We start from the raw sequence: 12,221 nt of genomic DNA, 5'->3' as shown, positions 1-12,221 counted from the left end.
CTCAACGTACCAAATTTACAAATGTTAATACTTTTCAAATATATATGAACAAAAAACACATTTTTAATATATTTTTTGAAATTTGTATTAAACTAAACAATCTGAAACATTCAAATTGTCCTTATACCAAAATTTTATATTTGTAATTAAGTCCAAATTATTGTTTATGCTTACCATCCGAGCAATATCATGATACAGAGTCTCGACATGTGCATTAGTCCGGAGGAGTTCCAGGCACTGACAGTACGACTCCCAGAGGAACTTGACCCAAGGAGTCAGGATGGTGCGGTCACTGCGGTCCTGAGCATCCTCTCCACTTACAGCACTAAACAGACACACCAACTTACTAGTCATTTGGCAGAATCCCTTCATAATCCACCAACTTACTCAAGTCATTTGACAGAATTCTTATAATTCCAAATACATTTTGTTGTTTGAAATGGGCACCAAAGAATGAAAAAGGTTGTATGTAATAGGCAAATAAAATAAAATACAATAAGTAAAAAAAAAAAGAAAGTCTAGAATAGAAAAGAAAGTCAATAGAAAGTCTTTAAAGCTCTAAGTCATTATTTTATGTACTAATGGTTGTACACAACATCATTAATTCACTCTAATGGGTCAAATTAGAAGTTATTCTATATTGAAGTTGCATACCCTTTGAGTACCGGATGTCAAAAATTATCTGAAAAGTACCAACGTCCAATTCTACAAGACATCAAAAGTTGGGTGAAAAGTGCCAACGTCCGAATTTACTGGACGTTTGAGGAAAAAAATCATTAAAAATAAAAAAACTTTATATTTTAAAACTAATATCATATGAAATTGTTCATGAAGAACTGTTCTTTTAAAAATAAATTGTTATATTACACTTCCGATCAATTGACTTTAACGAAAATCAATCTAGAAGGCACTGACATCAATGTCAACAGATTGCGACGCATATTTGTCAGTTATTTAAAAGTTCTATAACTCACTCATTATTGAAGATAATGCTATGAATTTTTCAAGATTTATAGACAATTGAATACTCTTTGAAGTGATATGGACAAAGAAAAGGATATGAATTTTTTTTGGTAATGATAATTTGGTTGAAAAATGAAACTTATAAATAAATTCTGGATTTTAGGTAAGTCCATTTATGGCATTCCTAAATTTAATTTTATAGTAACTGTGTTATTTTATGTTAATTAGGCAGTTTTCAGAAAAAAATTTAAAAATATATGTTGATAGTTTATTAAATAATCAAACGTGAATTTGTTAGAGATACCTTGCAAAATGCCTTCAAAAGGGATGGCACTTTTAGGTACACCCACTAGAAAAATATCTGGTACTCTTTAGTACACTTACTCAATAAATGCTCTGCAATCAAAGGGTTAAAAGATGCACAACATTTTTAAATGCGATTTTTAAAGTAGATTACCTCAACAGGATGCTTTCTGGAGTGGCCAAATTGTCAAGGTCATCTATATCGATGACTGCTTGCTGACTTTGCTCCCGGGCGGCCTCGGTTCGGTCCTCCGCTGTCTTCAGATATCCTCGTATAACATTCTCCAGTGATCCTACGTTCACCTGGACATTCAATAGTAAGTTTAGGGTAATGAAACTAAATAACTGAATTGGCATTTATTATTTAGAAATGTATTGTCTAGATTATATACCATATTAATGTATTTTACTTTGTTTGATATGAAATAAAAGTTTACCCTGATAAGAAAGGAATCAAAATGTAAAAACTTTTTATTTAATTAAAAACTGATTCCATGTATTTAAAATGCAACTTAATGCGTAAATTACTATTAAGATCATTTATTTAATAGTTTTTAAAGACGAAAGGTACCATACCAAATCTAATGATAAAACTTCTTTGTAATACAACTTCCAACAATTGATTAATTATCCTTTTTTGTTACTAGAGAGCTATAAAATACAATATTTTTGGGGGGCTTTCCATTGATTTGACATTTATTTGGTTGCCATTTATGTAAGAGAACATTAACTTTTATTGTTTAACTTATTTCTTCACAATTATTTTAACAGTAGGCTACAAATTTGAGAAAAAGTACAAACAAGAAATATAGGATTTCTATTTGGATTTTTCATTGATTATTACAACAGAAAAATAATGATACTTTAAACATAATTCAATGTTTATTAACAAGTTTGCTGACACAACAGTTTTATATTACACTAAGAAGCAATCAGGTGTAGCCATGATCACCACTATCACAAATAACACAGCATGTTATTACTAACCGACTGAAACATGTTTCTGTACAGTTTTATATTACACTAAGAAGCAATCAGGTGTAGCCATGATCACCACTATCACAAATAACACAGCATGTTATTACTAACCAACTGAAACATGTTTCTGTACTGTTTCTGTACAGTTTTATATTACACTAAGATGCAATCAGGTGTAGCCATGATCACCACTATCACAAATAACGGTAATTCTAAGCAATATATGGGTCAACCTCGATTTTTCTCATATTACAATATAATGTTCCAATAGTCAATTAGAAAAGGAAATGACTAGAATTTCTTGCCGGAAAGCAGTTATAGGGAGCAGGCAACCGCCAGACGGTCATATATTGCTTAGAGTTACCTATTAGTGATCAGGGGCACTGACGTGATCTGGGCTTCAAATTTGGAACTACTCGAGTTAATTTTTTTTCTAAAAGAGCAAGCAGCGCGAAGCGCTGCGCAGCGGGCAGGCATCGTGCGTGATCCTTTTTTTTATTAAAAATTTCTGATAAATTGTTATTACATATTACAATATAATGTAGGTAATGTATGTAAAACAATTTTAAACACATAATTACATGCTGGAAAGCAAAGTAAACCAATATAATCCGCCCAATACAAAATCTCCGTAAAAATCTGGTAAAGGAATCTGTGTCATTCCTTTGGCCTGAATCAATTCAGTATATACGAAAATCACGCACGATGCTTGCCCGCTGCGCAGCGCTTTGCGCTGCTTGCTCTTTTAGAAAAGAAAATTAACTCGAGTAGTTCCAAATTTGAAGCCCAGATCACGTCAGTGCCCCTGATCACTAATAGGTAATTCTCGCGGTTGCCTGCTCCCTATAACTGCTTTCCAGCAAGAAATTCTAGTCATTTCCTTTTCTAATTGACTATTGGAACATTATATTGTAATATGAGTTGCCTGCTCCCTATAACTGCTTTCCGGCAAGATATTTTAGTCATTTCCTTTTCTAATTGACTATTGGAACATTATATTGTAATATGAGAAAAATCGAGGTTGACCCATATATTGCTTAGAATTACCCAAATAACACAGCATGTTATTACTAACCGACTGAAACATGTTTCTGTACAGTTTTATATTACACTAAGAAGCAATCAGGTGTAGCCATGATCACCACTATCACAAATAACACAGCATGTTATTACTAACCGACTGAAACATGTTTCTGTACTGTTTCTGTACAGTTTTATATTACACTAAGATGCAATCAGGTGTAGCCATGATCACACTATCACAAATAACACAGCATGTTATTATTAACCGACTGAAACATGTTTCTGTACTGTTTCTGTACAGTTTTATATTACACTAAGATGCAATCAGGTGTAGCCATGATCACCACTATCACAAATAACACAGCATGTTATTACTAACCGACTGAAACATGTTTCTGTACTGTTTCTGTACAGTTTTATATTACACTAAGATGCAATCAGGTGTAGCCATGATCACCACTATCACAAATAACACAGCATGTTATTACTAACCGACTGAAACATGTTTCTGTACAGTTTTATATTACACTAAGATGCAATCAGGTGTAGCCCTGATCACCACTATCACAAATAACACAGCATGTTATTACTAACCGACTGAAACATGTTTCTGTACAGTTTTATATTACACTAAGATGCAATCAGGTGTAGCCATGATCACCACTATCACAAATAACACAGCATGTTATTACTAACCGACTGAAACATGTTTCTGTACTGGAACAATCCTTCTTTCGCAATATGAGACTTCTTGAGCTCGACACAGAGGTCCAAGTACTTGAACATGATAGGTTCGAGCACACTCTCGCTCCAATTGTAGGCCCATTTTTTGTTCTTGAAGACCTCGTAGAGTGTATCAAGTGCTCGAGCAGGTTTTCCTACTTCAATGAATTCTGAAACATGACACATTCAACATACTCAATTATTGTTCCTCACTATATTCCTGTACATTCTGAAAAGTACAAACTAAGAGGATTATTGAAACAGTTTTGAGCAGTTCATTCTTCATAATGGTATGTCAAGGAACAATGATTCTTTCCAAACTAGAGCTGCCATCCACTCCTACAATATTTGTAGAAGGAATAGCATTAACCTAGAGACCATAGGCAAAAGACTGCTTTTCTGTGCTAACTCAAGGATGTTTAACCCTTTCGGGCCAGGCGGCAATATATTGCCGCCATAGATCATGTCTGAAAAGCGCCAGGCGGCAATATATTGTCTCCTTGATATTCGTTGTTTTCTTAAATAAATACGACGTCAAATGATTACAGTTTTATGTTTTTTTATTCCATGGTATATTTGTAGATAATTAATATGAATATCATTTTTATTTTGGAGGTCTATGCATTTTTATTTCATAATTTTCACGTGACATTATCAGCTGACTCGATCTTTTGTTGATAATTCTTTATTGCTTTAGTGTAATCGTAGTATTGTATGCTGGATTCTTCTTCATTATTTTATTTTGTGGTTGTAAATATTAGTAGTGTTAGTTGTTACGTGCTTAGCTATTGTGTGTAGTAGTTACAATGACTGACAATTTGCGATCTCAAGGGAGTGAAATTGTAAATAGAAAGTGTAAATAAATTTCAAATAAAATTGTGTAAATATTTCTTGGTAAAAAGTGTTTTTTAACTGTATTGAAACTGTTTGTGGATCCTACAATCATCTGTTTACCGGTACATCCATAATGTGAATATTTATTTTAAGTTTCTTGCAATGTAAGTCAGTTGCTTTAACACTTATAAAATGTTGCGAAGTACAATTATGTGTATTTATACTAAATGTGTCATAAAAAATGTATTTATGAGAGAAATAACACAGAATTTTGTATGGTTGTTCCTTTCTAAATGTATAATATAATAAATTAGCTTCCCAAATTATTTTTCCTTTTTTAGTTATTTTCAAAAAAAAAAATTGTTATGTAATCTATTAAATAATTTTTTTTTAAATTTTAAATTACTTATAACTGCACCTATATATATTTTTTGTTGATAGTATATATCTATACGAGTAATTTGGTGCAACTTTTAAGTCATTCTTTAAATGTTATGAAAAATTATAAATTTTAATCTAAGAGATTGCAAAATCACCAATTTTAGCCTGGCACTTTTGACTAGTCACAAGGGGATATGAGATGTGAAAAAATTTTTGCAACATCTCATATTTGGTCCTGGCTCTGAAAGGGTTAACAACCAACACTGTCAAATGTTTTGATGGGTGCAAAAATATGTGGTTTCTACCAGGACAACAGAACAATACTCATAAACAATTGGTAATATATAAAAATTAATATTTTAACATGTGGTATGAATACCAGTATACAAGAAAGAGAAAATATTATTAGTAGTACAAACTGATGTATAATTTATGTAAAATAACTAAAATAAATATACTTAAAGTTTATTTTTAAAGCTTACAACCAAACCATAAAAAACTGTACAGTACATATTAAATAAATTGGAACATTAAAAATATTACCATTAATGTAAAAGAGAGTGCCCAAAACCCATAATTCTTTTTAAAACGCTATACATTTTATTTTTAATATAACATCATCTCCTTCAAAGTACTCTCCATTACACTTTATAAATTTGTCCAATCAGTGCTTTCGACCATTCGTAACATTTTATTTGTATTCATTGTCAGTAATGGCTTCTTCACTTAAGTAATGTATAAAAAGGAAAATCTTTACAAAAGAATATTTTAGGACATATAACTTATCACTACATAAGCCAGGAACTTAAATGCATACACTGAAGTAGCAACGATAATCTTACCTTACTGTCTGTGCGTAGGCTAGTGTTTACCAGCCCACGCAATTTCATTGCATAGCAATATTTATAAAAAATCAAGACAAACAAACTGAAATAAAAAATTATTGAAAAAGCATAATAATTTGCTAATTTATCTACGCTTTTACAAACACAAACACCAACTGCATGTTTAAGCTATTGGTACTTTACATACTGCTGATTGGCTGCCAGATAAGTGAAAAATTGCTCGTTTAAGTTTCTTCCTAAATATGAAAAACCATTATTTACCATTAAACATAAAATATGTTTAAAGTTTTTTTATTTTTAATTTGTCTATTTTGGATAATCAGTGAAGGAAAATTAACATGTATAAGTTATAATTATAGCAAACATTTGTACATTTAGGTAGTTTTTAAAAACAAGCAAAATTAATTCTAGGCTATGACTTGAAATTTAAGCAGTTACAACTCTAATATTCAGTTTAAACTACTAATAGCAAAATGTCGAACCGAATTAAGTTAGATATATCAAATTACATCCTAGTTCAGCTGTTTAACTTAATTACATTCTAGTTCAGCTGTTTTTATATCTAAAAAAGTAATAATTTAATGATGAATAAAATCTATGTAGGCTATGCATATTTATAAAATGTACCAAACAGCTACAGTACAATAAGCGGCCACTAACACAATCAGATGATGATTATCAATACTTTCGAATAAAACATCTAACCGATAGATATTCATAAATAATCATTGCCAGCTTTCTTATTTAGACTAGTGACCTCATTACCAGCTGTTATTTCGTTTATGTAGGGGAAGGCTAGTGGCAACGGCAAGAATATTGGAATGAATATGTAAAAATTGGAGCAAAATATTTTTATAAACACTGAGCAACATTTTAAATGGCTGCAAGAAAAGGAGCTAGCTTCTAAAAAAAAGGTATTCTGTTTGTAGTGAGGAGAAGAAAACTAGAATTAAAGGTGGAAATCAAATAGTGTGTAGCTACAAGAAAAGTCGGAACAAACACGATGTTGCAAAAAATGCAATTGAGACTTTTATTGGAAATTCTAAATTTTGGTATTATGAATATACAGAAAATTATGTACCTACCATTTTAGTTTAAATCAAACAAACTATGACATTTTAATTAATGAATATAGTTTTTAGGGCATCAGTAGACCTACCTGCAGAAATACCATTTCAGATTGGCTTAAGTAATTGTAAGTATACCTACGCTGCTAAAACAGACTTTAAATAAAGTTTAGTTATTTTATTTAATCGAAAACAAATACATTTCTTTTAGACATAAAAGTACAGCTTTTCTATATTAACATTTTTAAAGCCGAACACGTAATTCAGCTTAATATCATCTTTCAAAATTGATTCCAAGTAAAAAACCTGTTTGGACATAAATTCAAAATTAAAGTCATGTGTTGCGTTATTGATTAATGGCGGCACGAACAGTGACATACATGTCTTCTTTGTTTTACAAACAGTCACATTTATGCTAGAAAGTGTGAGTAAATGTTATTGTAATGCTATAATCATACATTAATTTCTAAGACTGAAAACAAGCCAAACCAAATTGTTTTGTTAAATATCTATTAAGTTATTTGGTACGACATTTTGCTTTTAGTCATGTGGTCATGAATATTGATATTTAATATCATTCGATTGTGTTGGTGCCCGTTTATTATACTGCAGCCTACCAAACAGAGTACCAATTAGTTAGGCTACATTTTACTATTTTGAAGGATGAATTTTTCTGGCAGCTTGTGACAAATAAAACATATGCAGCCTACATCACCATTGTACTTGCAGCCATTTCTTTAATACCATACAAATGCTTTATTTTATTTGAATTAAGTTGCAACAACATTGTTATTCAATGCATTAAAGAGTTGCCAATAGGCTAATTGAAATGTTTTTTCTCTACTCAATAATGTGGCACGCTGTTTCAATTGTGGTGGTGGCCGCTTAATATAGCCTACTACAGACAGGGCTATCAGGCTTAGTTACTAAATTTTAATACTCAAATTAGGCCAAGTATATATAGGCCTATATATATATATATATATATATATATATATATATATATATATATATTTAAAAAAATTAAAAGTATCCTACCACATCCTATTAAAATGATTTATAATTAAATTTATCCACAGGCTATGTTGAAAGCTCAAAACTTAGCTGAAAGTAGAGAGTAAACATTCACTAAATCATTCTCCAATGTATTTTGTGTATAGTTCTGTTATGAACATAGGCTATTTAAATGTCCATCTCTATTTCTGATAATTTGAATGGTGTACAAAGTAATGATTTTATACAAGATCAACACAGCCTTTGTACTATGAGTCGAATTATTAGTAAACGTTGGAAATAATGATCCACAAAATCTGATCTTTTGGTCAATTTATGGCATAGAAGTAACCGTTTGTTAAGGGTATTAATTGTTTCTTTAATATTCAAATTAAATCAGTAAAGTATATACTATATCCAAGAAAACTTTAAAGTATCCAATCACATCATATTAATATTATTTATAATCATTAAATGTAAATTAATCCATATGTTGAAAGCCGACAGCTTGCGTGAAGTAAATGAAAGTCACTCACCATTGGCCCTTTTAAGGGCGTTTTCTGGACGTTGGCCGTACCGAGCCATATTATTTCCTGATTATAACAGTCAGTATTCCGGTAACAATTGAGGTACTAAGCCTCCCAATTGTATTTAGTTTTGCATTCACAAAATTTTTATGCCAACCACCAAAACACGCGATAATTCGCAATGAAAGAACCAATGGTTACGTCTTCACAGGAAGTTACTTGCTGGACATTGGACAGCCGAGAAGAAAAGGCGGTTGGTAGGCATGCAATACTTCCGTTGTGGTTAATAATGTAAATGTTGTATTATATGAAGTACCACTCGTTCACTAACCTTGGCACTTAATGTCTCAAATTGAAAGATGTTTTCAGAAAACTTAATTTCGGAAGCAGTTAGAATTATTTGTTTCTTGTCGTGAATCTAATCGTTTATTTATTTCAACGGCAATCACCAATTTTATACAAAAGTAACAAAAAAATAATTATGGACAAGATGTACTAAAGTTTTCTTAGGAGCTAATAAGACAGAGAGTAAATAGTAACATACAACAAGGAGGCATTTCCAGCAAACAACACAGGTAACAACTGTACAAGACTGGAAATTGTAAGGCTAGTAAACACTTTATAGCAATAGGACATAGAGCCTAATGAGAGCTATTTAAATAAGAAATAACAACAATTAATTAAATACTATAAAGGAAAAACAGTAAATAAACTATATAAAAAGGACTAACATCAGTAAAGAATCTAAGATAACAGTAGGATAAACTAGAGTGGGATTGAGTTAACAGTGTATAGGGGTGCAGTTTTTATAATAACTAGGAAATAAACTATATATATATATATATATATATATATATATATATATATATATATACTAACAACAATAGAAATATCAGGTAACAATAACAAGAATAGAGATTAGGTAAACAGTGAATAGAGCTACTATTTCAATTGATATAACTAACAGAAAGACTATAAATACCATAACAAATAAATATACAATAAACAACAACGAAAAGAACTTAAAACAGAAACTGAAGAGGAGGCACTGGCACTATAATGAGGGGAGCCGACGGCCCCAGCATTAGGTAACGTCACACAGAGCAATCACCTTCCACAGAGCAAAAACTCTTAGTTGGGCCGATAATGTTACTGAGACTTGTGGCAGGGTGTTTGCTGGTATTCATAGTCTTAAGCAATTTGCTATTTATTTACCTTTGAATTTGAAAGTAATGCTAGTGAAGACCCTGATTTTCTGCCATTTCAATTACTGTAGCGAAGTTATAAATGACATGACGGTTGAGCTTTCGGATAGATTACAACGTGCTCAAAATTATTGTGTTCGCTTTATCTTCAACCTCAGACGATATGACCATATAACACCCTTCATCAATCAGTTACATCTGTTAAAGTTGAATCTACTCCGTCAGTTCCACATTCTCAGCATGTTACATTCTATTCTGTATAACGATTATTCCCCTTCCTATCTGTCTGAACGCTTTTCTTTCATTTCTGAAACAAGCAATTGGAATACTCGACGTGGAGCCTCTCTGTTATCTATTCGTGTTCATAGATCCTCTATTTACAGTAAATCATTCACAGTCTCTGCTTGTCGACTTTGGAATAATCTCCCGGATCATATTAGAGGTATTCGTAGTCGGGAACGGTTTCGGGGGGTGCTTAGGGACCATCTGTTTTGGATCCCGTCGGGTTGACGATATCGTGGCATAGGGTATGGGACGATGTCTTTGTATGAATGGTGATGGATGAATGTCTGTTAACTTCCTTGTAAGTTTTATTCTATGTATTTATTTTTAGTTTCATAGAAAACCTTTGTTTCATTTTATTACTTTATATAAATAGAGATTATAATTTTCGATTGTAAAATAGTAATGTAAACTGTATTGTGGCTCTTGTTTTACAGTAATAGTAGAGTTTATTAATTTATGGTTAGGTGTAAGAGAGGACTTAATAGTCCTAACCTCGCCAATTGAATATGTTTTACGTTGTATTCAATAAAGACATTTTTCATTTCATTTCATTTCGTTCTGAACGATGGTGCAGAATCGTGGAAGAAATCCAGATGAGTTGAAGCCACCCCACCTGCGCGCATGAGACGAGACATGCCGCTAAATCGAGAATAGTTGGTGGTATTGAGGCGTCTGCGGAAGATTGTCATTGAGCGCAGACCTCTTGTAACACAAATGCCAATGGAGCTGAGCAGTTCCTGGCAGTCAATGAGGCCATTTAAAAGCTTGAACAAGAACAGGAGATCAGCGTGGTGGCGATGAAGATGTAGTGGGAGAAGGCCAAAATGACTCTCGACATCAGAGACAGGTGTAGTGCGGTAGCTGAACCCCAGTCTTGGACCAAGCATCCTGATGAAACGGTTCTGAACATGTTGTAGCTGTTCCTTGTGATTTAGTTGGTAAGGGGACCATATAACGGAACCATACTCCAGGATTGGGCGCACCAAAGATTTAAAAAGACTAACAATGGACTGAGGTGAGTTGAACCTTCTTGTAGATCTAAATATGAAACCCAATAGAGAGCTAGCTCTTGAAGCAACATGTGCAATGTGCTCCGAAGGACTAAGTGAAGGAGTCATTATTACACCTAAATCCCTTATTTTGTGGACCCTACGCAGGACACAATCGTGTAAGATATAATTATGTTGAAGGGCTCCTGCACCACGCTTGAAAGAAACTACGACACATTTCTGGACATTAAGCTCCATGGAGTTGTTCTGACACCAGTTGCCAATATTTATTAGGGATTGCTGCAGGGCCGCGGTACCAAACGGAGTGGAGACATCACAGAAGACTTTAATATCATCGGCAAACATAAAAAATCTTGAGTTCATAGCCTCTCCAATATCATTAATAAACAGGTTAAAAAGCAGGGGCCCGAGGTGAGATCCCTGAGGTACACCAGACAGAACATGGAAGGGCATCGAGGTATGGCCATCACACTTGACAATCAAAGTTCTTCCAGTAAGATAGCTGTCCAGCCAACTGAGCAGGGGACCACGCACACATGGTGACAATTGGCCTATAATTCCTCACGTTGCCACGATCACCAGATTTAAAAATGGGAATAACAAATCCACTCTTAAGTGCAGAGGGAAAACCACCTTGGGCTAGCAATGCCGAAAACAGAATTTCAAAATGAGGAGCCAATGTATTTGCACAGTACTTGAGCACAATTGGAGGAATGTCGTCCGGTCCAGGTCCCTTGTTGTGGTCGAGCGAGTCAAGTCTTCGTTGAACGTCAGTGGGGAAAATGGAGCAAGTAGAGATGGACGTATTCCAACCAAAGTCAAAGTCAGGAATGGGAATCACTGCATCATTAAAAACAGAGGAGAAGTAATCGGAGAAAAGATTACATATGTCAGCAGCAGAACCAGCCTCTCTTGTATCGAAGTGCAAACAAGAAGGAATGGGTGGGTTTTTCTTTAGGCTGTTTACGTGCGACCAAAAGGATTTGATGTTCGGCGGTCATATTCGATCTTTTTCAAGTAATTGGTAAGGCAGACCTTGGCGAGGCATTTGCACTGGGCTCTTAGATTCCGAAACTCATCCAAA

At 33.3% G+C, this 12,221-nt stretch overlaps 1 protein-coding gene across 1 annotated transcript in view; it reads right to left on the bottom strand.

Moving 5' to 3' along the window:
- Nucleotides 1-8,857, bottom strand: part of LOC124358966 (eukaryotic translation initiation factor 3 subunit A) — a 33,169-nt gene extending 24,312 nt beyond the window's left edge. The window contains exons 1-4 of the mRNA XM_046811253.1: nt 8,647-8,857; nt 3,964-4,160; nt 1,421-1,569; nt 175-325 (exon numbers count right to left, since the gene is read on the bottom strand). Coding sequence (XP_046667209.1) covers nt 175-325; nt 1,421-1,569; nt 3,964-4,160; nt 8,647-8,695 — 546 coding nt within the window. The 5' untranslated portion in view covers nt 8,696-8,857. The remainder of the gene's footprint in view (nt 1-174; nt 326-1,420; nt 1,570-3,963; nt 4,161-8,646) is intronic.
- Between the last annotated feature and the right edge of the window lie 3,364 nt (nt 8,858-12,221).

Source organism: Homalodisca vitripennis, chromosome 4 (assembly GCF_021130785.1).
Source record: "Homalodisca vitripennis isolate AUS2020 chromosome 4, UT_GWSS_2.1, whole genome shotgun sequence".
Taxonomy (NCBI): domain Eukaryota; kingdom Metazoa; phylum Arthropoda; class Insecta; order Hemiptera; family Cicadellidae; genus Homalodisca; species Homalodisca vitripennis.
The sequence above is the reverse complement of the archived record's forward strand: the minus strand, read 5'-3'. Positions and strand labels throughout refer to the sequence as shown.